Source organism: Geotrypetes seraphini, chromosome 8 (assembly GCF_902459505.1).
Source record: "Geotrypetes seraphini chromosome 8, aGeoSer1.1, whole genome shotgun sequence".
NCBI lineage: Eukaryota > Metazoa > Chordata > Amphibia > Gymnophiona > Dermophiidae > Geotrypetes > Geotrypetes seraphini.
The window spans coordinates 85819521-85845456 of NC_047091.1; the positions used below are offsets into that span (position 1 = coordinate 85819521).

Below are 25936 nucleotides of genomic sequence, written 5' to 3' on the forward strand. Positions count from 1 at the left end.
CCTGCCCCACTGTGGAACCTGGGCTCATTCAAATTATTCCGAAAGCATCTGAAAACCTGTCTTTTCTCCAAAACATAAAGCTATCTATTTAAAATGTAAAGCTAGATATCCTCTTCTTAACCTCTAATTTCTTATTATGTCCGTCCCTCATTTATTGAATTACCTGTAAACCGTGTCGAGCTCTATCTTTATGGAGATGATGCGGTATACAAACTTAAGGTTTAGTTTAGTTTAGTTTACTCAAGCTGTAACCCAGGGAGGAGAGATATAAATTAAATAATGTGGGTGGAAGTGGAGAACCTTGAGGATCACCACTCGAGTTTTTACAGTTAAAGGAAAACTGACTATTAAACTTAATCTGATATTGTCTGGATTCCAAGAACCCTTTAAACCACAGGAGAACATTACCCTGTAGGCCAAAAGGTCTAAGCAAGCCAATAATTTGGTGTGGTCTACCAAATCAAAGGTGCTACTTAAGTCAAATTGAAGCACCTTTGCGCTGTTACCCTTGCTCAAGAAGCTATTTAAATGGTCTAATAATGTAGCCAAAACAGTCTCGTTGCTTCGTTTTGAACTGCACAAGAATACTCCCACCTTTGTGATCTTGAAGAAGGGCTTCCTGCACGACAGTACCTGTAGTTCTGAGACTCTTCTTACTGACGTAATGGCCACGAGGAAAACCATCTTGATGGTAAGATCCATCAATGATGCCTCTTGAATAAGCATATATGGAGTCTGACTGAGTCCGTGCAAGACATGTTAAGGTTCCACGAAAGAAATGGTTGTTTTACCGGTGGTCTGAGCCTTAGCACCCCCTTTCAGGAATATGGCATATCAGAATGAGAAGCCCAGGGGAGTTTTGTCTTCTTGGGCTCTGAAGCATGAGAAACCCGCCACTTGAACCTTGAGTGACACCATTGTGAGGCCTTTGTTGAGACCTGCTTGGAGAAAAACCAGAGCCACTGAGATCGGAGCACTAAACCACTCCACCTTTTCTTTCATGCACCAGTGCTGAAATGTCTCTCATGCTTTAATATAAGTGGAGACCATTAGTCTTTTTGACTCTGAAGAAAATAGCAATAACTACCTCTGTGCTCTAACGATGTGCACTCAAGAGCCATGCTATAAGACCAGAGCGATATGAATCTTCTTTGACTACTGGGCCCTGAGAGAGAAGATCAGGATGTACTTGTAGTCTAAGACTTTTGTCCCTCTGCAGACGTACCAAGTCCACATACCACGGACAGAGTGACCAATCTGGTGCCACGAGCACCACTCTCCCTGGGTGGCTTGCTACTCTGTGGAGTATCCAACCTATCATTAGTCATAGAGGAAACACATATAAGAGCTCATTCTTTGGCCACAGCTGGACCAGGGCATCCAGGCTTGCACTTCTGGGTTTGGATTTTTGCCTGAAGAAATAGTCTGCTTTCTTGTTGCTCACCGTAGCCATTAGGTCGAAAGTTGAGTGGCCACAGCGATGAACAATGGCTTGGAACGATGTTGCAGATAACATCCACTCTCCCAAGTCCGTCTGTCTGCTGAGGTAATTGGCTTGGACCTCGTCCACTCCTACTACATGTGCTACAGAAATCGCTTGAAGGAGCTCTGCCCATCAGAACAAGTGGGCTTCCAGATGCAGCTGGGCACTTTGGTGCCTCTTTGGTGATTGACATATGCCACTGCTGTAGCATTGTCCAAGAAGACTTAGACTGCCTGTATCTCCAGCTTCTGTAACGCCAGTTGAATGGCCTGAAGGTCCAGCCTCTTGATGGACCAATTTCTCTGGGAGGCTGACCACTGTCCCTGGACTGGGTGCCTATTTCAATGACCACCCCAGCCAAACAAGCTGGCATCTGTTATCAGAATAACCCACGAGGCTATCCAGAGGAGTATGCTTCTCAATAATGACTGTGGACGGAGCTGTTGTAGGATATGCTGTTATAGGATTCCAGGGTTCACAGAAGTGTCATTTGAAGAGTCAATTTGCGGAGGCCACCAAGACAGCAGCACGTTCTGAAGGGGATGCATATGAGTCTTTGTCCAAGGAGCCACCAATTTGCTTGACTTCTTTGAAGGTGTGAATAAACATGTGGATAAAAGTGAGCCGGTTGATGTAGTATATCTAGATTTGACAGAGTTCCTCATGAGAGGCTCCTGAGAAAATTAAAGAGTCATGGGATAGGTGGCAAATTTCAGTTGTGGATTAGGAATTAGTTATCAGATAGAAAACAGAGGATAGGGTTAAATGGTCATTTTTCTCAATGGAGAAGAGTAAACAGTGGAGTTCCGCAGGGATCTGTACTGGGATTGGTGTTATTTAACTTATTTATAAATGATATGGAAATTGGAACTGCGAGTGAGGCGATTAAATTTGCAGATGACACTAAACTGTTCAAAGTTGTTAAAACTACATGCAGACTGTGAAATTGCAGGCAGACCTTAGCAAATTGAAAGACTTGGGTGTCCAAGTGGTAGATGAAATTTAATGTGGACAAATGCAAAGTGTTGCACATTGGGAAGAATAACCCAAATCACAGTTACCGGATGCTAGGGTCCACCTTGGGGGTTAACACCCAAGAAAAGGATCTGGGTGTCATTGTAGACAATACGATAAAACCTTCCACCCAATGTGTGGCAGTGACCAAAAAAACAAACAGGATGCTAGGAATTATTTAAAAAAGAGATGGTTAACAAGACTAAGAATGTTATAATGCCTCTCTATCCCTCCATGGTGCGACCTCACCTGGAGTATTTGCGTTCAATTCTGGTCTCCTTATCTCAAGAAAGATATAGCGGCACTAGAAAAAATTCAAAGAGCGACCAAGATGATAAAGGGGATAGAACTCCTCTCATATGAGGAAAGACTAAAAAGGTAGGGTTCTTTAGCTAGGAAAAGAGATGGCTGAGGGGAGATATGATTGAAGTCTACAAAATCCTTTGGTGTGAAGGTGACTAAGTGCACTGCCCTTCCCAGTGAGGGTGGTGTGGTACTCAAGTACATGTAGGACCACCGTGTGGACGTGGTTCTCAGAAGACTCTTTGAGGCAGTGGCTTTGGAAGTCAAAGCTGCCTCGGTGGCATTCTCTGTCACACGTGCTTGCTTGTCCCGGCTGCGTGCTTTGGAAAGTTAGGTTGTGGAGCCTCCTTCTCAGCTTCTTTTAGCCGGAGTGGATTACATAACTGACTTGCTGTATGACCTTATGCAAATCTTGGGTACGGTGTCAGCATATTCAATTTCTGCTCTAAAGCTTTTGCACAGCTCCAGCTCTTGCACGGCTCCCTTTTAAAGGGCAGTTATTACCTTATGAATTCTGTGGTGGACCGTTGCCTTAAGACTCTGCCTGACAGCAGAGTTAGAACCTCTAGAGGTTCAGGACGCTCTAATTTTCGTGGCTCCAGGCTTTCCCGCCCATATTCCAGCATCATGTCTCAGATTTTCACAGAGCTACAGACAGAGGTTCTCTGGCTCCAGGCATATCCAGCCTTCCACCTATCTGCTCCCTCTGTCAAAAAGGTACAATGACACCAGGCCAAGGGAGGCTTCTCTGCATATTGGAGGCAGATTTTCAGCATTCCTGCAGGCCTGGGAGTGCATTTAGTCCGATCAGTGGGTTCTGGACATTATTTAGTTCGGCTACAGGCTGGAATTTGCCTGGCTTCTGCCAGATTGGTTTGTGGACTCTCCCGCGGGGCACCCGAACAAGTCGGTCAAAGTAGAAGCCACTGTACAAAGATTGTTGGATATTCAGGCTATAGAACCAGTTCTATATGAAGACTCGATCTCCGGCAGATACTCCATATACTTTATTGTGCCTAAGAAAGGCTCTGATGATTGGAGTCCAATCCTAGACCTTATGCATGTGAATGCTGCGCTCAGGATTCCACGTTTTCACATGGAGACATTGTGGTCAGTCATAGTGTGGTGACCCTGGGAGAGTTCCTTGCCTCTCTGGATCTCACAGAGGCTTACTTGCATATTATGTTTTATCAGGCACATCAGAAATTCCTCCAGTTTCATGTTCTGGAATATCATTACAATTTTCAGCTCTGCCTTTTGGCCTGGCAGCAGCCCCTCATACCTTCACCAAGGTGATGGTGGTTATGGCAACTCACTCCATGCAGGACGTACTTCTTGAACGGAGAAACTTTAACTAGGACTTCAGCAGAACGAGATTTAGGAGTAATCATCAGTGCAGACATGAAAACTGCCAATCAAGTGGAGAAGGCTTCATCTAAGGCAAGGCAGATATTGGGTTGTATCAATAGAAGTTTCGTCAGCCGAAAGCCTGAAGTCATAATGCCGTTGTACAGGGCCATGGTGAGACCTCATCTGGAGTACTGTGTGCAATTCTGGAGGCCCCATTACAGTAAAGATGTGCGCAGAATTGAATCGGTTCAGCGGAAGGCCACCAGGATGATCTCGGGGCTCAAGGGTCTCTCGTACAAAGAGAGACTGAATAAATTGCAGCTCTACACTCTCGAGGAACGTAGGGAGAGGGGAGACATGATCGAAACATTTAAGTACCTCACGGGACGTGTCGAAGTAGAAGATGATATTTTCTTTCTCAAGGGACCCTCGGCCACAAGAGGGCACCCGCTCAAACTCAGGGGCGGAAAATTTCATGGCGACACCAGAAAGTATTTCTTCACAGAGAGAGTGGTTGATCATTGGAACAAGCTTCCAGTGCAGGTGATCGAGGCAGACAGCGTGCCAGACTTTAAGAATAAATGGGATACCCATGTGGGATCCCTACGAGGGTCAAGATAAGGAAATTGGGTCATTAGGGCATAGACAGGGGGTGGGTAAGCAGAGTGGGCAGACTTGATGGGCTGTAGCCCTTTTCTGCCGTTATCTTCTATGTTTCTATGTTTAGATGTTCTAGTACAGCCTTGGCCATAGGGAATTCTACTGTGTGGTTTTCTTCCCTGGCCCATGATAAGTCCGGTCCTTCGCCGAATTGCAAATCATCGGGGAAGGGTCATTCTTGTGGCTCCAGATTGGCTCGCAGATCTGATGCATCTATGCATAGGTCATGGCCTGTGGTTGCAGGCTGTCCTAGACCTTCTCTCTCTGGCTCCAGTCTGTATGGAAGATCCGGATTGCTTTGCTCTTATGGTATGGCTATTGAGCATGAAGTGTTAGAGCCCAAAGGTTATTCCTAGGTAGTCATTTCTACTCTTCTGACATCTAAGAAGTCGACTACTGTGTCTGCCTACACTAAGACATGCAGCCAAGAATGTGTGGAACCGTATTCTGCTCTGGTTTTCTCCAGGTGGGCCTTGATAAGGGCCTCACCAAAGCTTCCTTTCAGGTCCAAGTTACAGGGCTTTCTTGTTTCAGAGCCCGGGACTGTAGTCCTCCGCTTGCGTCTTACCCTGACGTGGCCAGATTTCTAAAAAGTGTTCTTTGTATAGACCACTGATCAACTTGCCGTTCCCTCCATAGGACGTTAACTTGGATCTGTCTGGCCTCACCAAGCCTCCATTTGGGCCTCTGAAAGACACTTCCCTCTTGGACCTCAAGCTAAAGTCAGTTTTCTGGTGGCCATTACTTTTGCGAGACATGTCTTGGAGCTCCAGGCTCTGTCTTGTAGAGATCCTAGTCTCCGAAATCCTCAAGAAAGGCTATTTTTCCTCATGGTTCCTTTGTTTCTGCCGAAGGTGGTGTCAGTATTCCATGTTAATCGGGAAGTGTTTGCCTGTTTTTCAGCCTATTGGTTCTAAGAAACAGGGTCACATTTTGAAGAAGTTGGATGTGCGCAGAGTTCTTCTGCATTATATGGAGGTCACAAATGAGTTTCATCTTTCTGACCATCTGTGCTGATTCATTTTTCTAAGCAGGGTGCTTCCGCTTCCAAGGCCACTATTTCCAGATGGATCTGTAAGGTCATTTTGTCAGCCTACGTTCTTTGTGGTAAACAGTCTCCTGTTTCTGTTAAGGCACATTTGTAGGCCAAGACTAGGGTGATCTCTCCAGAGGAGATTTATAGAGCAGCTACTTGGTCCACTCTGCACACATTTGCCAAATTTTATAGAGTGGTTGTGATTGCAAGACAGGACTCTGCCTTTAGCTTCTCTATCTTGAGTGTCGGCACAGTCAGCCCACCCTAGGTTTCTGGGATTGCTTTTGTACATCCCACTAGTCTATAATCTCACCTGTTGCACTGGAAAAAGAGATTATGTCCTTACCTTGATAATATCTTTTCCATTAGATAGACAAGTCATTCTAGATTCACACCCTGTCCTCCTACTGTCTCATTCTGCTTCTGCTTTTCAAAGTTTGATTCTTGGATGTCAGTCAGCTCTTTCGGGCCTTGAAGAATTCTGTATATATGTTAAAGCTTCATTCAGGGGTATTTCATGAGCTCTTTTCATGCCTTTGTTGGCTGTTTGATGTTTGTTGTTTTCACGTAGCTTATTTGAGCAGAACAGTTGATTCTTGGGAAAGTTCCCATTGATGACCCTACTTCACATATTGTCGATGGAGCTCTTTTTGCTTGGGTACCAACTACAGGTGGCAGTAAAGCTCTCAATGAAGTAGAGGATGGTCTGAAAAAAAATCCAGAGTAGATTCCTTCTGTAGATGACTCGCAGCCATTGAGAACCCACTTGTCTAGAATGACTCGCCTATCTACTGGAAAAGATATTATCAAGCTAAGGACATAATCTCTTTTTAGTAGTAAACGGTAAAAAAATGATATTTGCTTCTGTGAATAAAAAAATACCTTAGATCAGTGTATCGTAAACTGTATGCTGCGGCACATTAGTATATCATCCGATATTTCATATGTGCTGTGAGGTGCCAGGAAGGAGAAGATGTGCCAGCGCCAGCTGAATGCCTACAGGACATGCCTTTTGTGATGAGAGACACATCATGTAGGCAGTGAGCAGGCGCCAGCGCCTATCCTTCTCTCCCAGCAACCCCCACTGGCGACTCAGGGTCTTGAGGGCCTTCATTCATACGTGGACATTGACATGATGATGTCACACATACACATGACATCATCGCGTCGACATCGGTGCACTTTCAGATGCCCTCAAGCCGCAGCCACCACATTATAGTGTGCCACGGCTTTGCAAAGTTTGCGAGACACTACCTTAGACACTTGTACCATAGGATGTTTAATGATAGGTTAGGATCTGGGTGTAGTTTTTCTCCCAGTTTTGATTGGCTGGCTTCAGGATCTTCATTTTCCATATATTGATTCTTGAGTAAAATTATTTTCTTTACAGGTATTAAGAAAATCAGCCTATAAAATTGTGAATGGAGAGGCTGAATCAGTGGCTGTGGCTCCAGAGAACCTGCAGGATTTTGTAGGGAAGCCAGTCTTCACTGTGGATAGAATGTACGACGTGACCCCTCCAGGGGTAGTGATGGGCCTAGCATGGACAGCGATGGGTAAGAGGCTGCCAGTCATTGGACAATGGCTAAGCTGTATCAAAGGTGTCTGAAAAGGCTAAGTTGTTGGAAATTGAAAAGTTCCATGCATGTTCTGATTTGTATTTAATTCTGGGAGAGATTTATGTTATTATTTAATGCTTAACTCAGCTAGTTATCGTAAGCTTTATTTCATAGCTTGATGAAATTCAACTTCTTTAGCATCCCTGCAGACTGGCACAGATGGATGGATTTGTGCTTGTTTACCAGCAGATGGAGACTGGGAACACACTGAATTCTATCAGCAGTACAAGTGGGATGTGCAGTCCCTCTTAGAATCAGTCTCCAGATGGTGGAGGTGGTAAGCCTGTGCAGTTATGTTAGGCCTTTAGGTTATGGCTATTGGAAGTGATAGTAGATGTACTTTTTCTGGCCCTTTTCTTATCGGAACAGAAGCTAGGTCTCGCGGAGGGCCGTTTTTTAATCTTCGGGGGTGTCAGACTCAGGCAGCTGAGTCCCTCCCCCCTTTCCCCCACCTCCCCCTCTATGTTAGTGGTGCCTCAGCTGTATGCCTTGCCTGAGGGCACTGACTATAGCTTAGAGAACCAGTGGGGTCTATTCCTTTATTTAATTTTTTTTAATTTAAAAAAAAGGCAGAGCCATTCACAGTGTTAGTGCCAGTCTGAAGAGAAACTTTTATTTCCCTAGCTGACTGGTTTTGTCAATTGGGCCTGAAGAAGTGCTCAGTGTGCTTCCACCAAGGCCTCAACAATGCTGGCATATGTAGTTTTTGCTCACAGCCGTGCGAAGGGGAATCCTCGTCTGGGTCAGCTTTGTGAACCAGCAAAGGGATTCCCCAGCAGCTGCAAGGGCAGAGTCATCTATGGGTGTCGGGTGGCCTGGGGTTCCTTTACTCTAGGGATTCCCTGGCTGTCACATTAACTGGCAGTGGGGAGACTCGGGGTTCCCTTACTGCCACAGCAATAGAGATTCCTCTACCATCGCCTTGGGGGAGTTTCTGGGAATTCTCTTTCTTTAGTTTTACCTTTTCATGCCTTTTCAGCATGTTCGAACTCGGGTGAATATTTTTTTCAGCAGGTTCTTTCTTTGGCGGGAAACTCCACCATTTTGGCTGACTCTTCTGCTGAGCTTCTGCCTAGATTGGAGAGACAGAAACAGGTCTTGCAGGCTTCTTCCTTTGTGATGAAGCATGATTCCTTTCCAGCCATGGGGTTTTCCCCAGATTTTGTGCTTGCTATGTACAAGGCTTATTGCATTCACTCAGCTGGTATCTTGACAAACTCGCCAGGTGTCTCGACTGTGTCTGGGGGGTTGATTCCTTCAGTGCGGGTGCATTCTTCGCCCCCGCCTAACCGACAGTGTTTCTCGTGAGAGGGTGAGGTATGTCTGGAGGACAATTTATCTCCAGATGAGGACCTGGGTCTTTCGGGTGACCTTTAGGAACCTTGGGGGGTGGGGGAGGAGGCAGTTAATGCGGGTGACTGGGTGTCAAGAGTTGCCCGCAGGGGAGACTCTTCGGTGGTCCACATTTTTCACTGGGAAGAGTTGCAGGAGTTCATTCTCCAGGTGTTTTCTGTTTTGCATTTTGAGGATGATGCTAAAGAGACCCCCATATGGTGGGTCCTCTTCTTCGTGGAATTCAGGTGGCTTCACATTCCTTTCCCGTGCATCAACATATCCAGGATATCATGCAAGCACAGTGGAAAGTCTTGGATGCTCCTTTTCAGCTGGCGTGGTCTATGACCTGTTTGTATCTTATTCCTGATGCCGATAGGGACTCCTTACTCCTTAGTGGACGCAGTGGTCTCAGCCATTGCTAAAAGGCAATCAGTTCCAGTGGAAGGAGGTTCTGCTCTGAGAGACCCCCCAGGACCAGAGGATGGAGGCTCTTCTCAAACAGAGTTTTGACATAGTGGCCTTGTTGGTCAAGGTGGCAATTTGTGGTGATCTGGTGGCCAGGGCATGCTTCAGGTGGGCTGATCATGTGTTAGATAGGGATTCCAATGACTGGGCATTGGTGGACCAGGAAGTAGCAAAGAATGAATTGGGTTCTTATTATCTGTCGGTTGCCATGTATGATTTGTTGCAAGCTTTGGCTAAGTCTATGGCCTTCAGAGTGGCTACTAGATGTACCTTGTGGCTCCGTGGTCAGCAGATTTCTCGAAATCTAAGCTCAGTCAATTTCCCTTTAAGGGTTTGTTTCTCTTTGGAGAGGAGTTGAATAAGTTGGTCCACAGTTTAGGAGACTCCAAAGTACCTCAGTTGCCAGAGGACAAGCATTGGCAGTCTAAAAGGGGAAGTTCCAACCGAGGTTGTTTCCAAGAGTTCTGCCAATACTATCCTGGCCTCTTCTTCAAGGGGTTGTTTCTTCTAGCATATGCATTCCTTTCAGGATGCATGCTGAGGAGGCCATGACTCTTCCAGTTTCTCCTCCTCTTCTCAACCTGCACAATGATGGTGTTTGGGTCCTTCCCCTGGTTCCTATAGGAGCCCGTTTGAGGGACTTTACCGGGGATCCCGTGGGAACGCCCCCTAGAGCTGCGGGGATCCTGTGGGGACGCCTGCTAGGGTCGCGGGAATCCTGCGGGGTTCTGATGCACTCGAGCCGCGAGGCTCGTCTTCTTTTCCCTACCTGCCCTGCCGCAGTACACAACCGACCGGAAGTCTTCCACGATGTCAGCGCTGACGTCGGAGGGAGGGCGTAAGCAAAGCCCTCCCTCCCTCCGACGTCAGCGCTGACATCGGGAAGACTTCCGGTCGGCTGTGTGCTGCGGCAGGGCAGGTAGGGAAAAGAAGACAAGGCTCCCAAAAGTAATTTCCCCTTTCATGTGAATCAGACGGTTTCCCTTCCAATATTGGGTGATTGGGGGTTGTGGTGGTGGTGGGGTTCTTTTGAGCAAAAGTAGTTGCACAAATTGGATGTTTGCAGAGTTCTCCATCCCTATCTGAAAAGAACTCAAGAGTTTTGGAAGTCGGATTGTCTTTGTTCTATTAGCAGGGAGCAGGTGCTTCTAAAGCTTCCATTGGTTGCTGGATTAAGGACACTATCGCTTCAACATATCTTCAGAAGAAGTCAGTTTCTGAATTTCTTAAAGCTCATTCTATGAGAGGTCAGGCGGCATCCTAGTTGGAGAGTTTTCTTGTGCCCCTGATGGATATTTGTAGGGTGACAGTCTAGTCTTCTCTGCATTCCTTTGTGTGTCACTACCGTATTGGCATCCAGGTGCGCCTGGATGCTGTTTATGGCGAGTGAGTTCTTATGGCTGCCCTCTGGGGTTCCCACCTGTGATGGATACTGTTTTGGTGCGTCCCCATCCATCTGTGCCAGTCTCAAGGGACGCTAAAGAAGGAAAAATTGGGTTCTACCTACTAATTTTCTTTCTTTTAGTCATTCCAGACCAGCACAGAACCCACCCAGTGTTTTTATTGCAGAAACAAAGAATAATTTTATTTCCTCGGGATTGTTGAATGTCTGTCTGTCTTTTTTTTTTTTTTTTGCTTTTCTTTTGCATGGGGAGTGTAAGTATTTACTGTGGAGAAGCAAAATTTGATTTGTCTGGTTTAGCTGGCAAACTTTGGGGTCAGTGTTGGTTGCCTGTTCCAATCCTTTCTTCCAACATTTGTGTTTCAATTTATATAAAATAAAATTGAGTGTCTATTCTTACAGTTGATCAGTTAATAGAGTTCCTGCTTGACTGTTCGTCAGACTGATTCTAAGAGGGACTGCTCAGCTAGGGTTATCTACTATAATAAAACACTAAGCACGTATGTGCACTTCTACCTGCGTGTTCCATGACCTGTATGTCTGTGACAATCAGGAGTGCGCATGCGCGCTTACAACGGCCCCACACAGAACTCCAATGCGCGAAATGCCCTGGCAGCTGAACCCAAAGTGAATCACGGCCTCACACAGTACTCCCGCACTTGTAACGGCCCCACAAAGTACTCCAACGAACCCTTCCGACCCTCCCACCATGGTCTGACCCTCCCATCCGACTCTCCCTTCCTGCAGTGTGGACGGATCCCGTAGTCCCTTGCTGAACTCCCTCCCTTACCTTCCCGCGGTCCCGACAAACCTCCCAACTCCAGCAGCGGCCGCAGCACTCTAAATACGCTGCTTCGCGGCCTTCTACTGCTCTGATTTGCTCTGCCGTGTCTCTGATGTCATCAGGGACGTGCCAGAGTAAATCAGGGCAGTAGAAGGCCGCGAAGCAGCGTGTTTAGAGTGCTGCGGCTGCTGCTGGAGTCGGGAGGTTTGTCAGGACCGTGAGAAGGGAAAGGGGGATAGGGGGAAATGCTGCTGCTGCACAGTGACGTGGAGGGGAAGTGAAATGCTGCTGCACAGAGAAGTGCAGAGGGAGGGAAATACTGCTGCTGTTGCTGCACAGGGAAGTGGTGTGGGGGGAGGGAAATGGACAGGGAGGGAATGCTGCTGTGTCTGCTGTTCTAAAGGGAAGTGGGGGGAGGGAAATGTTGTTGCTGCTGCACAGGGAAGTGGAGTGGGGAGGGAAATGCTGTACATAAAAATGGAGGGGGAGGGAATTGCTGCTGCACAGGGAAGTGGGGGGAGGGAAGTGCTGCTGCACAGGGAAGTGGGGTGGAGGGAGGGAAATGCTACTGCACAGGGAAATAAAGGGGGAGGGAATGCTGCTGTAGTTGCTGCACAGGGAAGTGGGGGGAGGGAAATGCTGCTGCTGCAGAAGAAAGACATGTGGCCTTGGGGAAGGACAAAGGGGACCTGAAGGGAAAAGATGGCAAAAGGCGTGAAACAGGGTCAGAGAGAAATGGTAGAGGGTGTGAGAGAGGGAAAGGATGTGATGAGGGTCTAAAGGGTACAGAGGACTAAGGAAACGGTGAAAGGTGAGGTGGTGGGACTGGGATTAGTGGGAGGCACAATCCAGCCATGGTACAGGCGGGGCATGAGTGGCTTCAGGGTATAGGTTGTGGCTATTCTAGCACCCATTACTGTAACAAATGTAATGGGCTTAAACACTAGTCATATATAATGAAGGGCAAACCTGGACACATGGCCCCACCCTGTTTTAACCCCCCCATCCCCGCCTTGTTCCGCCTCCAGCCTCACCCAATTCTTCCTCTAGCCACACCCCATTTTACTTCCAGTCCCGCTCCCCAAAAGCCTCATCTCGTTTTTTTTTTTTCTGGCCTCCAGCATGCACAGATGTGTGTGACATAATCTGTGCTTGCTTGTTGAAGACCCAACAGACATGGCTTTCCAAAACCCAAACTGCCAAGTTTTGGAAAGTCCATCTGGGAACTCAGACAGTCCTCTAAAATGAGGACATGTCTGAGTTTTCCCGGACGTCTGGTAGCCCTATGCACAGTCCACTTGTACTTCTGATAGAATTCAGTGTGTTCTCAGACTCCACCTGCTGGTAGAGAAACATAAACCCATCTGTCTGCCAGTCTGGAGGGACTAAAAGAAAGAAAATTAGCAGGTAGGACGTAATTTCTCCTTCCTTAGCATCCCTCCAGACCAATTAATAAGTTTGGTTATATACACTCCTAGCAGAAAATGGAAACCAAGATCTATGCTCAGTTTATGTATTGATAAAGGAAGATTTATTAGATCCTTTAGTGTACTTGATTCTAATAGAGCTGGCTTTGATAAAGATGTTTATCCCAGGACAAGCAGGCAGGTATTCTCACTAGTGGGTGATGTCATCAGACAGAGCCCCAGTACGGACGTCTCACAAGCACGTGTTGCTTGTAGAAACTTAAAAGTTTCTAGATGCCCGCACCGCGCATGCGCCGGTGCCTTCCCGCCCGGAGATCCGGGCGTGTCTCCTCAGTTCTTTTCTTTCCGCGGAGCTGAGAAGTTCAACTTCATCATGCGCTAGCTGAATTCAGTTAAATTTGCCTTCCTTGTCCGCGTTTTCGCTTTCTTTTAATTACAATTAACAATACATTTCTTTTTCAGTTAAAAAAAAAAAAAAAAGAAGATTATTTCCTCCGGCGGGTCGAACGGGCCGGCCACGTGGCTCAGGCCCACAGGCTTCGACCTCGCGGTGGAGATTTTCCGGCCTATGTCCCGGCCAATCACCGGGTTTAAAAAGTGCAGCAAGTGCCAACGCGCGATTTCACTCACGGACCCTCACCGTCGCTGTTTGCAGTGTTTGGGTCCTGACCACATTCCGAAATCGTGCAGGCCTTGCTCTACCCTTACGGCACGCTCATTCAAACGGCGTTGCCTATTGTGGGAATCGATGTTCAAGATGGACGCAGCTAAGGATCCTTCAGCCTCCACTTCATCTGATACCTCCCCGGTTCGGGCGAAACCGGTATCGACCCCTCCTGCATCGAGTGTGGTGAAACCGGCATCGTTCATCCCGACAACATCCATGAGCTCGACGTCGGTGCCTGCCCCGGTCTCCTCGGTTCAGGTACCTCTTCCTTCCACAGTACCACCAGTGGTCATCAAAGTGCCGAAAGCTACTAAGCAGAAGCACTCGACCTCGAAGGAGCGCGATGACCGTGCAGGAGGACCCCCTTTCGGTGCGGATCCCTCCTTATCGGCTTCGCTACGGTCCATGCTGGAAGCTCAATTCGTTGAGCTCATGCAGACCATCGGACCCGGGCTCATCGCTGCCATACAGGGTGACCTCCCGGTACCGGTCCAAAGGGGCGGTCCGCCCCCTCCCCCTCCTCCACGCCGTTCGACCTCGAAAACCGACGAGGACGAACGGGGGAGGGCGGCGATGCCCATGCGGCAAGCCTCGCTTACCGATATGCTGCCATTAGAGCCCATTACGCCTCCGCGCCAACATGGGACCAGACCTCCGATCGATACTCAAAGCCCTGGGCATAGTCAGGAAGAGTTCTTCCGCACTCCTTACCAGACTTGGGTAGCATCGCAAGAATCCGCATCGCAACCCCAGTTGCGATCCACCGCTTCCAGCCCTATCCACCACTTGGGGGCCTCGGGAGACCATGCGATGCACAGACGATCCCGATCCCCGTCCCGCCACCGAGACGGGCACCGATCAAGACACTCATCTTGGCACTCTTCACGCCATTCGGAGGTGTCACCGCAGAAAAAACTGCAACGTATGGGATACTCCTCATCAGAGGTGTCCCCTCCGGATGGACCGGAGTACGAGGAGACACCCGTACCCGATTCTCCTTGCCACTCCCCGATGTCCATGGATCCGGAGGCCTCTTCCTCCTCCAGCCCGTCTCACAGACCGACGCTGGCGGATCAATTGTCTTTCTCATCATTCCTCCGACAAATGGCGGATGATCTGGATGTGACCCTTGACACGGGCTCCCGATACTCCAAAGAGTATCTGGACACCATGCATTTACCTAACCCTCCAACGGAGTCGCTTCGGCTCCCTCTGCATAAATTGCTGGATCAGACCTTCATGCAGTGTTTCGAAACACCGTACTCCATACCGGCGATTCCCAGCAAACTCAATGCTCGATACCGCATCGTGCACCATAAAGGGTTTGAGGGCCCTCAACTCTCCCACCAATCCCTACTGGTCGAGTCCTCTCTTAAACGCTCTCATCCCTCTCAGGTCTACGCCTCTGTACCGCCGGGCCGAGAGGGGAGAACGATGGACAAATTTGGTAGAAAATTCTATCAAAACTCCATGATGGCGTCACGGGTGCTGAACTACAATTTCTTTTTCTCTTCCTATCTGGAGTTCTTCTTGCCGGTGCTCCGCAAGTTCACTCCGTTCATAGACACCCAAGCTCGATTCGAGTTCGAGGAAGTGGTAGCCTCCCTCTCCCAATTACGCCTCCAGCTGATGCAATCCTCCTTCGATGCATTCGAACTCTCGGCACGTGCTGCCGCAAGCGCGGTAGCCATGCGTCGCCTGGCATGGCTCCGTACAATCGATATGGATCCCAACCTCCAGGACAGACTCGCCAACGTACCATGTGCGGGAGCTGACCTGTTCGATGAGTCTATCGAAACTGTTACCAAGAAGCTGTCGGATCACGAAAAATCTTTTCAATCCATCCTGCGGCCCAAACCCAAACCTCAACAGTCTCGACCTTCCAGGCCACCCCTGATTTACCAGCGGCGTTACATGCCCAGACAAACGCCTGCTGCGAGACAACCTGCGAAGAGACAACCTCCCCAGAAGTCTCAGCAAAAACCTCAGCCACCGGCTGCACCTAAGGCTCCCCAGCCCTTTTGACTCCCCTCCTGGGAGCATAACCGACACCGTTCTGCACCCCTCAGCCTCTCCCATAGGGGGCCGCCTCCATCTTTTTTACCATCGATGGGAGGCCATAACCACGGACCTATGGGTCCTTACCATCATAAGAGAAGGATACTCTCTTCACTTCCATCGGGTCCCCCCGGACCATCCTCCAAGAGAGTATCCTTCAAGCTCGACACAGACCGCCCTTCTTCTTCAGGAAGTCCAAACCTTACTTCAGCTTCGGGCTGTCGAGCCAGTCCCGTCAGACCAATTGAACCGAGGGTTTTACTCCTGGTACTTCCTCGTCCCGAAGAAAACGGGCGACCTGCGACCCATTTTAGACCTTCGGGCCCTCAACAAGTTTCTGGTCAAAGAGAAGTTTCGCATGTTGACTTTGGCTTCTCTATACCCCCTCCTCGAGCAGAACGACTGGTTATGCTCCCTGGATCTCAAGGAGGCCTACACTCACATCCCCATTCACCCGGCCTCCCGAAAGTTCCTCAGATTTCGGGTGGGAAATCTGCACCTACAGTATCGAGTGCTACCATTCGGCCTCTCTTCGTCCCCCAGAGTCTTCACAAAGTGCCTGGTGGTAGTGGCCGCGGCACTCCGGGACAGGGGTCTACAGGTGTTCCCATACCTCGACGACTGGCTCATCAAGGCCCCGTCAGCCCCAGAGGTCACTTCGGCGGTCTTGGCTACAGCCTACTTCCTCCAGAATTTGGGCTTCGAGATCAACTTTTCCAAGTCTCATCTACAACCCACCCAGTCCCTCCCCTTCATCGGAGCGGTCCTGGACACCACTCGACTCCGAGCATTCCTGCCTCTGCAACGCATGGAGTCTCTTCTTCATCTCTGCCAGTCGGTGTCTACTCGCCAAACCCTACCGGCGAGACAACTGATGGTGCTCCTGGGCCATATGGCCTCCACAGTACATGTGACACCCTTTGCCAGACTCCATCTCAGGATCCCCCAGTGGACCCTGGCATCACAGTGGAATCAGACGTCCGATCCACTAACCAAACACATCTTAGTCACACCTGCTCTTCGGCAGTCTCTACTTTGGTGGATGACCTCTTCGAATCTATCCAGAGGTTTGCTGTTGCACTCTCCCCCCCATCAGAAAGTTCTCACAACCGATTCGTCGAACTATGCATGGGGGGCCCACCTGGATGGTCTCCGCACCCAAGGATTCTGGACCAGTGCGGAAAGACTACATCAAATCAATCTACTGGAGCTCAGAGCCATCTTCAATGCGCTCCAAGCTTTCCAACACCTACTTCACGACATGGTGATCCTCATTCGCACAGACAATCAGGCCGCCATGTATTATATCAACAAGCAAGGAGGCACGGGCTCGGCCCTCCTTTGCCAGGAAGCTCTACGAGTCTGGGACTGGGCGGTGCGCCACAACGCCTTCCTCAGAGCTGTCTACATTCAGGGGGAGAACAACGTCTTAGCAGACAAACTAAGTCGTCTGCTACAACCGCACGAATGGACTCTCCATTCCAGCCCCCTTCACCAAATCTTCACACAGTGGGGGACGCCTCAGATAGACCTCTTTGCGGCTCCCCACAACTCCAAACTGCCTCAGTTTTGCTCCAGGATCTACACTCCTCATCGCCTCGAGGCAGATGCTTTTCTACTGAACTGGGGGAAACGATTTCTATATGCGTTCCCACCATTCCCGCTGATCCAGAAGACTCTGGTCAAGCTGAAACTCGAACAGGCCACCATGATTCTAATAGCTCCTCGGTGGCCCAGACAACCTTGGTTCTCCCTCCTACTTCAACTCAGCAGCAGGGAACCAGTACCACTTCCAGTGTTTCCTTCACTACTTACTCAACATCAAGGATCACTGCTTCATCCCAACCTGCAGTCTCTCCACCTGACAGCTTGGTTCCTCTCAACGTAACCCCTCACCAATTCTCACAAGAAGTGAGGGAGGTCTTGGAGGCTTCCAGGAAGCCCGCCACTCGACAATGCTACTCCCAGAAATGGACTAGATTCTCCTCATGGTGTGTTTCTAAATCAAAGGAACCTCAGCGAGCTTCCTTATCCTCCGTGCTGGACTATCTCCTACACCTATCTCAATCTGGGCTCAAGTCTACATCCATACGAGTCCACCTGAGCGCTATTGCGGCGTTCCACCAGCCCCTACAAGGGAAACCCCTCTCGGCCCATCCGGTGGTCGCCAGATTTATGAAAGGACTCTTCCATGTTAACCCTCCTCTCAAACCACCCCCAGTAGTTTGGGACCTCAATGTAGTCCTTTCCCGTCTCATGAAGCCCCCGTTTGAACCACTCAACAGGGCCCCTCTTAAGTATCTCACCTGGAAAGTGCTTTTTCTTGTAGCCCTTACGTCCGCTCGCAGAGTCAGCGAACTCCAGGCATTGATGGCGGATCCACCATTCACAGTATTCCATCATGACAAGGTGGTCCTCCGCACTCACCCGAAATTCCTGCCTAAGGTGGTCTCCGAATTTCATCTCAACCAATCCATTGTACTTCCAGTATTCTTCCCTAAGCCCCATTCTCACCACGGAGAATCGGCCCTTCACACTCTAGACTGTAAACGTGCTTTGGCTTTCTACCTGGATCGCACCAAGCCACACAGAACCACTCCTCAACTTTTTGTCTCCTTCGATCCTAATAAGTTGGGAAGACCCGTATCAAAGCGCACCATCTCTAATTGGATGGCGGCTTGTATCTCTTTCTGCTATGCCCAGGCTGGATTATCACTTCCTTGTAAGGTCACAGCCCATAAGGTCAGAGCAATGGCAGCCTCAGTAGCATTCCTCAGATCAACACCAATCGAGGAGATTTGTAAGGCTGCCACCTGGTCCTCGGTTCACACATTCACCTCACATTATTGTCTGGATACTCTCTCCAGACGGGATGGACAGTTTGGCCAAACAGTATTGAAAAATTTATTCTCTTAAGTCGCCAACTCCCCCTCCATCCCACTGAGGTTAGCTTGGAGGTCACCCACTAGTGAGAATACCTGCCTGCTTGTCCTGGGATAAAGCAATGTTACTTACCGTAACAGTTGTTATCCAGGGACAGCAGGCAGCTATTCTCACGTCCCACCCACCTCCCCTGGGTTGGCTTCTCAGGCTAGCTACCTGAACTGAGGAGACACGCCCGGATCTCCGGGCGGGAAGACACCGGCGCATGCGCGGTGCGGGCATCTAGAAACTTTTAAGTTTCTACAAGCAACACGTGCTTGTGAGACGTCTGTACCGGGGCTCTGTCTGATGACATCACCCACTAGTGAGAATAGCTGCCTGCTGTCCCTGGATAACAACTGTTACGGTAAGTAACATTGCTTTTTAGTTATTTTATAATTACATAAGAACATAAGAATTGCCATTGCTGGGTCAAACCAGTGGTCCATTTTGCCCAGCAGTCCGCACACGTGGCAGCCCCCAGGTCAAAGACCAGTGCTCTAAATGAGTCCAGCCTCACCTGCGTATGTTCCAGTTTAGCAGGAACTTGTCCAACTTTGTCTTGAATCCCTGGAGGGTGTTTTCCCCTATAACAGCCTCTGGAAGAGCATTCCAGTTTTCTACCACTCTCTGGGTGAAGAAGAACTTCCTTACATTTGTACGGAATGTTTCAACTTTAGAAAGTGCCCTCTTGTTCTCCCTACCTTGGAGAGGGTGAACAATCTGTCTTTATCTGCTAAGTCTATTCCCTTCAGTATTTTGAATGTTTTGATCATGTCCCCTCTAAGTCTCCTCTTTTCAAGGGAAAAGAGGCCCATTTTCTCCAATCTCTCACTGTATGGCAACACCTCCAGCCCCTTAACCATTTTAGTTGCTCTTCTCTAGACCCTTTCGAGTAGTATCATGTCCTTCTTCATGTATGGCGACCAGTGCTGGACGCAGTACTCTAGATGAGGGCGCACCATAGCCCGGTAAAGCAGCATGATAACCTTCTCCAATCTGTTTGTGATCCCCTTCTTTATCATTCCTAGCATTCTGTTCGCCCTTTTCGCCGCCACCGCACATTACCCTCAACATCACAGCAGCTTTTAATATTGTCAAACACCAACTGATGACTAATCAATTAATTGGGATTGCAGACCTAATATTGTTGTGGTATGAATCTAAAAGAATTAAATAAATTCTGAGATTTAGAGTTTTATCAGGGGTCTGTGCATTCATCATGGCTAAAATAATGATCAGGAATATTGTGAGGATCTGCACTCAAGAAGCTTGCCTGTCTAGGGGTAAATTACCAGTTATATGCTGATGACTCCGTTTTTTGTCCCAGTTAGAACGACTATGACATGACTGTGTTTTCCCAAAATATTTATCAATTGATAGCATCGAAATAACCAATTCTAAAAGAATTACGATATCTAGGAATTTTATATGGATTCCTCCTTTTCTGCACAAGTACACCTATGGCAGGTAATCAAAACCATATTTTACAAACATGTTGGTTTGATGGTTAAGAGATTATTGAGAGATGTGTGGCGTAGTGGTTAGAGCTGCAGCCTCAGCACCCTGAGGTTGTGGACTCAAATCCCACACTGCTGCTTGTGACCCTGGGCAAGTCATTTAATCCCCCATTGCCCCGGGTACATTAGATAGGGAAAAATGCTTGAGTACCAGCGCCCAAGTAAAAGATCTATATGTCCCGGTGAGCTCATACTCTGTCATCATAGAAATCTTCTGTCCAAAGTGTGGCGGCAGCCAAAAAAGCAAACAAGATACTAGGAATTATTAGAAAACAATGGTAAACAAGACTAAGAATGTTATAATGCCTCTGTATTGCTCCATAGTGTGACCTCACCTTGAGTATTATGTTCAGTTCTGATCGCTATATCTCAAAAACATATAGCAGAATTAGAAAAGGTTCAAAGAAGAGCGAGCAAGATGATAAAGGGGGTGGAACTCCTCTCGATTGAGGAAAAACTAAAGAAGTTAGGGTTCTTCAGCTTGGAAAAGAAACAGCTGAGGGGAGATATGATTGAAATCTACAAAATCCTGAGTGGCATAGAACAGGTACAAGTAAATCGATTTTTTACTCTATCAGAAATTGCAAAGATTAGGGAACACTTGATGAAGTTACAGGGAAATATTTTTAAAACCGATATGAGGAAATATTTTTTCACTCAGTGAAAAGTTAAGCTCTGGTAGCTGGAGGAAAAGTCCATAGTCTGCTGTGACAGATATACGAGAAGCCACTGCTTGCCCTGGGATCGGTAGCATGGAATTTTGCTACTATTTGAGTTTTAGCCAGGTACTTGTGACCTGGCTTAGCCACTGTGAAAACAGGATACAGGGCTAGATGGACCATTGGTCTGACCCAGAAATGGCTGTTCTTATGTTCCTATTGTAAAATTGCCCTAAATATGGCATGGAGAACTGAAGAGTAATTTTGAGGAAGGAGATATCATAAAAACCAGAACATGGCCTCAACTAAAATGTGTAGTATATGAAATATGACACGTGATTATTTACATTAACATTTATGGTTGTACTTGCATGTTATGTGACCTTATATCAATACAAAATAACACCTCAAGGTGACACGCTATTGTTAAAGAGTAGTAACAATAGTGATTTTTACAACGAGACCGGGGATCTCAAGCTTCTGCGGTTAGCCCTTTAGAGCTAATCATAAAGAGTAACCAACAAGCAGACCCAAGCTAAGTACTGTTTTAATTAAGTATTTGCTGATAAGGAAACTGAATTAATATAGGGCACTTAATATATTGTGCAATTAATCATTTACGGAAACCCTAAAAGAGACGAATGGGACCGATGATAATCTGCTTGTTGGTTACTCTTTATGATTACCTCTAAAGGGCTAACCGCAGACGCTTGAGATCCTTGGTCTCGTTGTAAAAATCACTATTGTTACTACTCTTTAACAATAGCGTGCCACCTTGAGGTGTTATTTTGTGTGGATCACATTAATTTTTGAAGGGACCTTATATCAATGTCATACTGGTTTCTCCCCTCAGGTGGTTCCACATTGTTCATTGAGACCTCGTTGCGTCGCCCTCATGATAAGGAGAACAAGGAAGGGTCCCTGGAAGTTACTGGTCAGCTTGGCGATGTGATGAAAGAAAGTGCCAAGATCGCGTACACATTTGCTCGAGCTCTCCTTATGAAAAAAGACCCTAGCAATGACTTCTTGATCACTTCACACATTCACTTACATGTGCCGGAGGTAAGGTTCAGCATAATATATATATTGTGAGAGCAGCTGTCTTGCTATAGATTATAGTAAGGACTGTAGATCTGTATCTTGACTAGTGTTCTCCCAGTACTATCCCCCCCCCCCCTTAACTATTTTAAATTTTCTGCATTATGGCACACAGCCACAGGGTCATAAGAACATAAGAGTTGCCATACTTGGACAGATCGAAGATCCATCAAGCCCAGTATCTTGTTTCCAGCAGTGGCCAACCTAGATCACAAGTATCCCAAGGAGACTGCTTATCCTAGGAATAAGCAGTGGATTTCTCTAAGCCTACATGACTATAGCATAGTGGTGGGCTGTGCAAGAGATCTGAGTTTAAGTTCTTGATTGGCAGCTTCTCTTTGGGCTTGCCAGAACAGAGAAAGCTTCAGAGGCAGTATTCATAGTGCTCCCTTACCCCCCCCCTCTCAAGCAAAGGTAAGGTAGTCAACCAATAATGCCTATTAGAGACTACTCGAATTTTGACTTCAGATTTGTCACCTAAACTAGCCTGAAACCAAAACTCTGCCCCCTCCCTCTTCACCCCCACCCTCCCATGATCAATCTGCCACCCTAGGGTCCTGGGCCTATGCTTAAAAGCCCTGAAAGTCTAGTGATCTCTTCCGGGTAAGTGTGATCCCCCAGTTGTTCTTGCCCTGCTACTTCTTCAATCAAAATAGCAGCTTTATGAGACCCCTGTTTCAGCCATCCTCTAATGCCTATGTATGAATTGTATTCAGAGAAACATATAACTAGAACCTGTAGCCTTTGAGGTCTCTCGCCATAATGGCTATATTATAACAAGAGAAAAGTGAGAGGCTAAATATGATGGGTCTTATCTCCCCATCCCATTTCTGAGTTAGTTGCAATTTGAGCCATATGGTGCTTCTGCCCTCCCTCCTCCCCACCCCAAGCAAGTTCTGAGTGCGTATAAGCCTATAAGAATAGAAAGAAGCTGCCAGGCCCAAAACAAAATATAAATCAGCGTTGGATAAAACCATTATGTGATCGGGTTGATTGCATAACCATTCAATTAAATTCTACCAATGGTAATATGTAATGCTTTTAATGATCCATCTATGTTTGTTTGTTTTTCTATTTGTCCAGGGAGCAACCCCAAAAGATGGACCCAGTGCAGGTTGTACTATAGTCACAGCCTTGCTGTCTCTGGCCATGGGTCAGCCAACCCGACAGAATGTAGCTATGACTGGAGAGGTATCCTTAACCGGAAAGATTTTACCTGTTGGTGGCATCAAGGAAAAAACCATTGCTGTATGTTTTTTTGTCAGTTTTCCTTATTTAATGAGAGGGAGTGTGTATGTGTTTGAAGATCTGGCCTCTTTTGGTGGGCTTTGGCAATCCTAACCCAAGGGTGAAGCCTGGTGGCCTGAGCCCTGAAAACCTTTTCACTGTTCACAGGAGAGAAGGAAAGAGAAAGTAAAACACTGAACAGCCCATTTTACTTGCATGTGGTCTGGCCAAGGATTGGCAAGAGCCATCTTAACTTATACAAGGAATACCATTAGAATTAGGGTCATCCTATTATTCCTATATAATAAAATGCTAGCCACGCATGCACACTCAGACCTGCGTGATCTGTGATCCTTAGGTCCGTGGCCAGAGTGCGTATGCGGCGGACAGATCGGGAAAGCACAGCACAGCCGCGACTCCCCCCCCTCACTCACTGCCCCCTCCTGCCCTCACTCACTGCCAAAACCACCACCTCCTCCTTCTCGCCGGCTCACCCGCTTTTAAATGAAGAGAAAAGCGCTGCACCGCACTACGCTGGCTTTGCTGTCTTCTGTCCACTGCGGCCCGCCCTCTCTGACTACTTCCTGTTTCCGCTAGGGTTGGCCGCAGTGGATAGAAGACACCGAAGCCAGCAGCTGTAGCCGCCGATCTCCATTCCTCCGGGGGGGGGGGGGTCTGGGAGGAGAGGAATCGCGGCCACTTAGCGCCCCCACCGAGGAGCCCAGCAACTTTCCGCTGCCCGGGACCCGAGTCATTTGCCGCCCCCCCTCTTCCCTTACCGCGGGCCCAACTGGCGATTTAATCAGCGTGTGCAGCAGTCTTCACACGCTGCTTCGAGCCCTTCTACTGCCCTGATTTGCTCCGGACGTGCCATAGTAAATCAGGGCAGTAGAAGGACCCGAAGCAGCGTGTGAAGACTGCTGCACACGCTGCTTGAATCGCCATGTGTAGTCGGGCCCGTGGGAAGGGAAGTGGGGGGACTCGGGCCCGCGTTTGTAGTCGCGACTGTGGGAAGGGAAAGGGGGTAGAGGAAACGCTAATGCTGCTGCACAGGGAACTGATGTGGGGGGAGGGAAATGGAAGGGGGAGGGAATGCTGCTTTGCACAGACAGACAGAGGGAGGAAGGGAGACAGAAAGAAAAGAAGAAAGACACAGGGGCAGGTGCACAGGGAACTGGTGTGGGGGGAGGGAAATGGAGGGGGAGGGAATGCTGCTTCGGACAGACAGAGGGAGGAAGGGATACAGAAAGAAAAGAAGAAAGACACAGGGGCAGGGAGATATACAGAAAGACAAACAGACAAAGGGGGCCAGGGACAGAGACAGATAGAAAGAAAGACAGCGGGAGTTGCGTCAGGAGGGGTGCGGGATGCCGCAGAGGGAACTTTTCCAATGGGTACAACTGGGCGGCTGTCGGGAGCCTCTGATCAGGGGCAGAGCAAGGTAAATGTATCATAGGAATAAGAAGGAGGAGGGGGGGAGAAAAAGGAAGGGACGCCTACTGCTGGACAGGGGGAGAAGGAAGGTGCTGCTGGACAGGGGGGAGGTAAAACAAAGGGAGAAGGGCTGCTGCTGCATAAGGAGAGCTGTGAAGGGGTGGTGGTGGACACAGGGGAGGTAAAAGGAAGAGAGAATGGACAGGGGGAGCAGGCAAGAGGTGGTGATGGACAGCCAAGGAAAAGAAAGAAAGAAAGCGGCTAAGGAGAGAGAGAGAGAAAGAAATAAAGAGAGAGACACACACATATATTCTAGCACCCGTTAATGTAACGGGCTATAAGACTAGTGCAATATATATATATATATATATATATTTTTTTTTATTATTATTATTTTTAATCCTACAGGCCAAAAGAGCTGGTGTCACCTGCCTCATCCTTCCTGCAGAGAACAAGAAGGATTACTGTGACCTGGCAGAGTTTATCACAGAAGGACTGGAAGTACACTTTGTGGAGCACTACAATGACATTTATGACATAGTGTTTGCTATACAATGACCATATTACCTAGGTCAGAGTGTCTTTGATCTCCATTATCCATGGTGAAAGATCACACTGCATCCAGGACACATCCTTGCTTATTGCTGCTGTGCAGCCTGTGCAGGGAAGCAACCATAGTTCAGCCAACTCTAACATTTTCACTCTTTACCTCTATATATGGCATTGCCTTAATTTAGAATTCTATTCAAAAATGAACTTTTTAACCTGTTTCAAATAAGTATTTGCAAAATTGTGAACTTTTCATGTGACCTTGGAATTATGAAGTGTCATAATTAGAATATTATATGACAAAGAAATATTGCAATTTTAATGAGTCACCTTAAATAAACATTTTATAAGCTAGTCAATTCTCACTTCTGCATTACCTTTTAACAGGTAGGAATTAGAGAATGACACGGCGATTGTTACCCGCGGCTAGCCGCAAGTAGTCACGGGTAACCCGCTGAAACGGGGAAAGAAAAAATAATGGTCGCTATGGGGCGGGGACAAGGCCATTCACTGCCCCGTGGAGCGGTGAATGGACTTGTCTCAGCAGTGAGGCAATGAAGGATTGTGCGGTCCAGCAGCCCCCACCTGCCCGATTGTAGCGTTCCGCCATCTCCCTCCTTCCACCTCACCTTAGATGCAGAGTTTGCCGGCTTTCTTTTTTGCCCAGCCGCGTGGCTGCTCAAGTTATTCAATCTTCTCCTCTGCTGCAACTTCCTGTTTCCAGTTGCGTCAGAGGAGAAGATTGAACAACAGAGCAGCCGCGCGTGCTGCTGGACAAAAAAGAAAGCCAGCAAACTCAGCATCTAAGGTGAGGTGGAGGGAGGGAGTTGACTGAACGCTGTAATTGGGTGGGAGGGGGCTGTTGGACCGCGCGATTGCGCGTGTTCCCGGCTCACACTAGGAAGGAGGGAGTGGGAGGGAAAG

The 25936-nt window shown here is 48.0% G+C and overlaps 1 protein-coding gene across 2 annotated transcripts in view; it reads left to right on the forward strand.

Moving 5' to 3' along the window:
- The window catches only part of LONP1 (lon peptidase 1, mitochondrial), a 177881-nt gene extending 152510 nt beyond the window's left edge, over positions 1–25371 (forward strand). Inside the window, exons 15-18 of one of the 2 annotated variants that reach the window (XM_033954649.1) lie at positions 7237–7402; positions 21558–21766; positions 22886–23050; positions 24872–25371. In XM_033954649.1, coding sequence (XP_033810540.1) covers positions 7237–7402; positions 21558–21766; positions 22886–23050; positions 24872–25021 — 690 coding nt within the window. In that variant the 3' untranslated portion in view covers positions 25022–25371. The remainder of the gene's footprint in view (positions 1–7236; positions 7403–21557; positions 21767–22885; positions 23051–24871) is intronic. The other variant, XM_033954650.1, reaches the window with a different exon arrangement.
- The last annotated feature ends 565 nt before the right edge of the window (positions 25372–25936 follow it).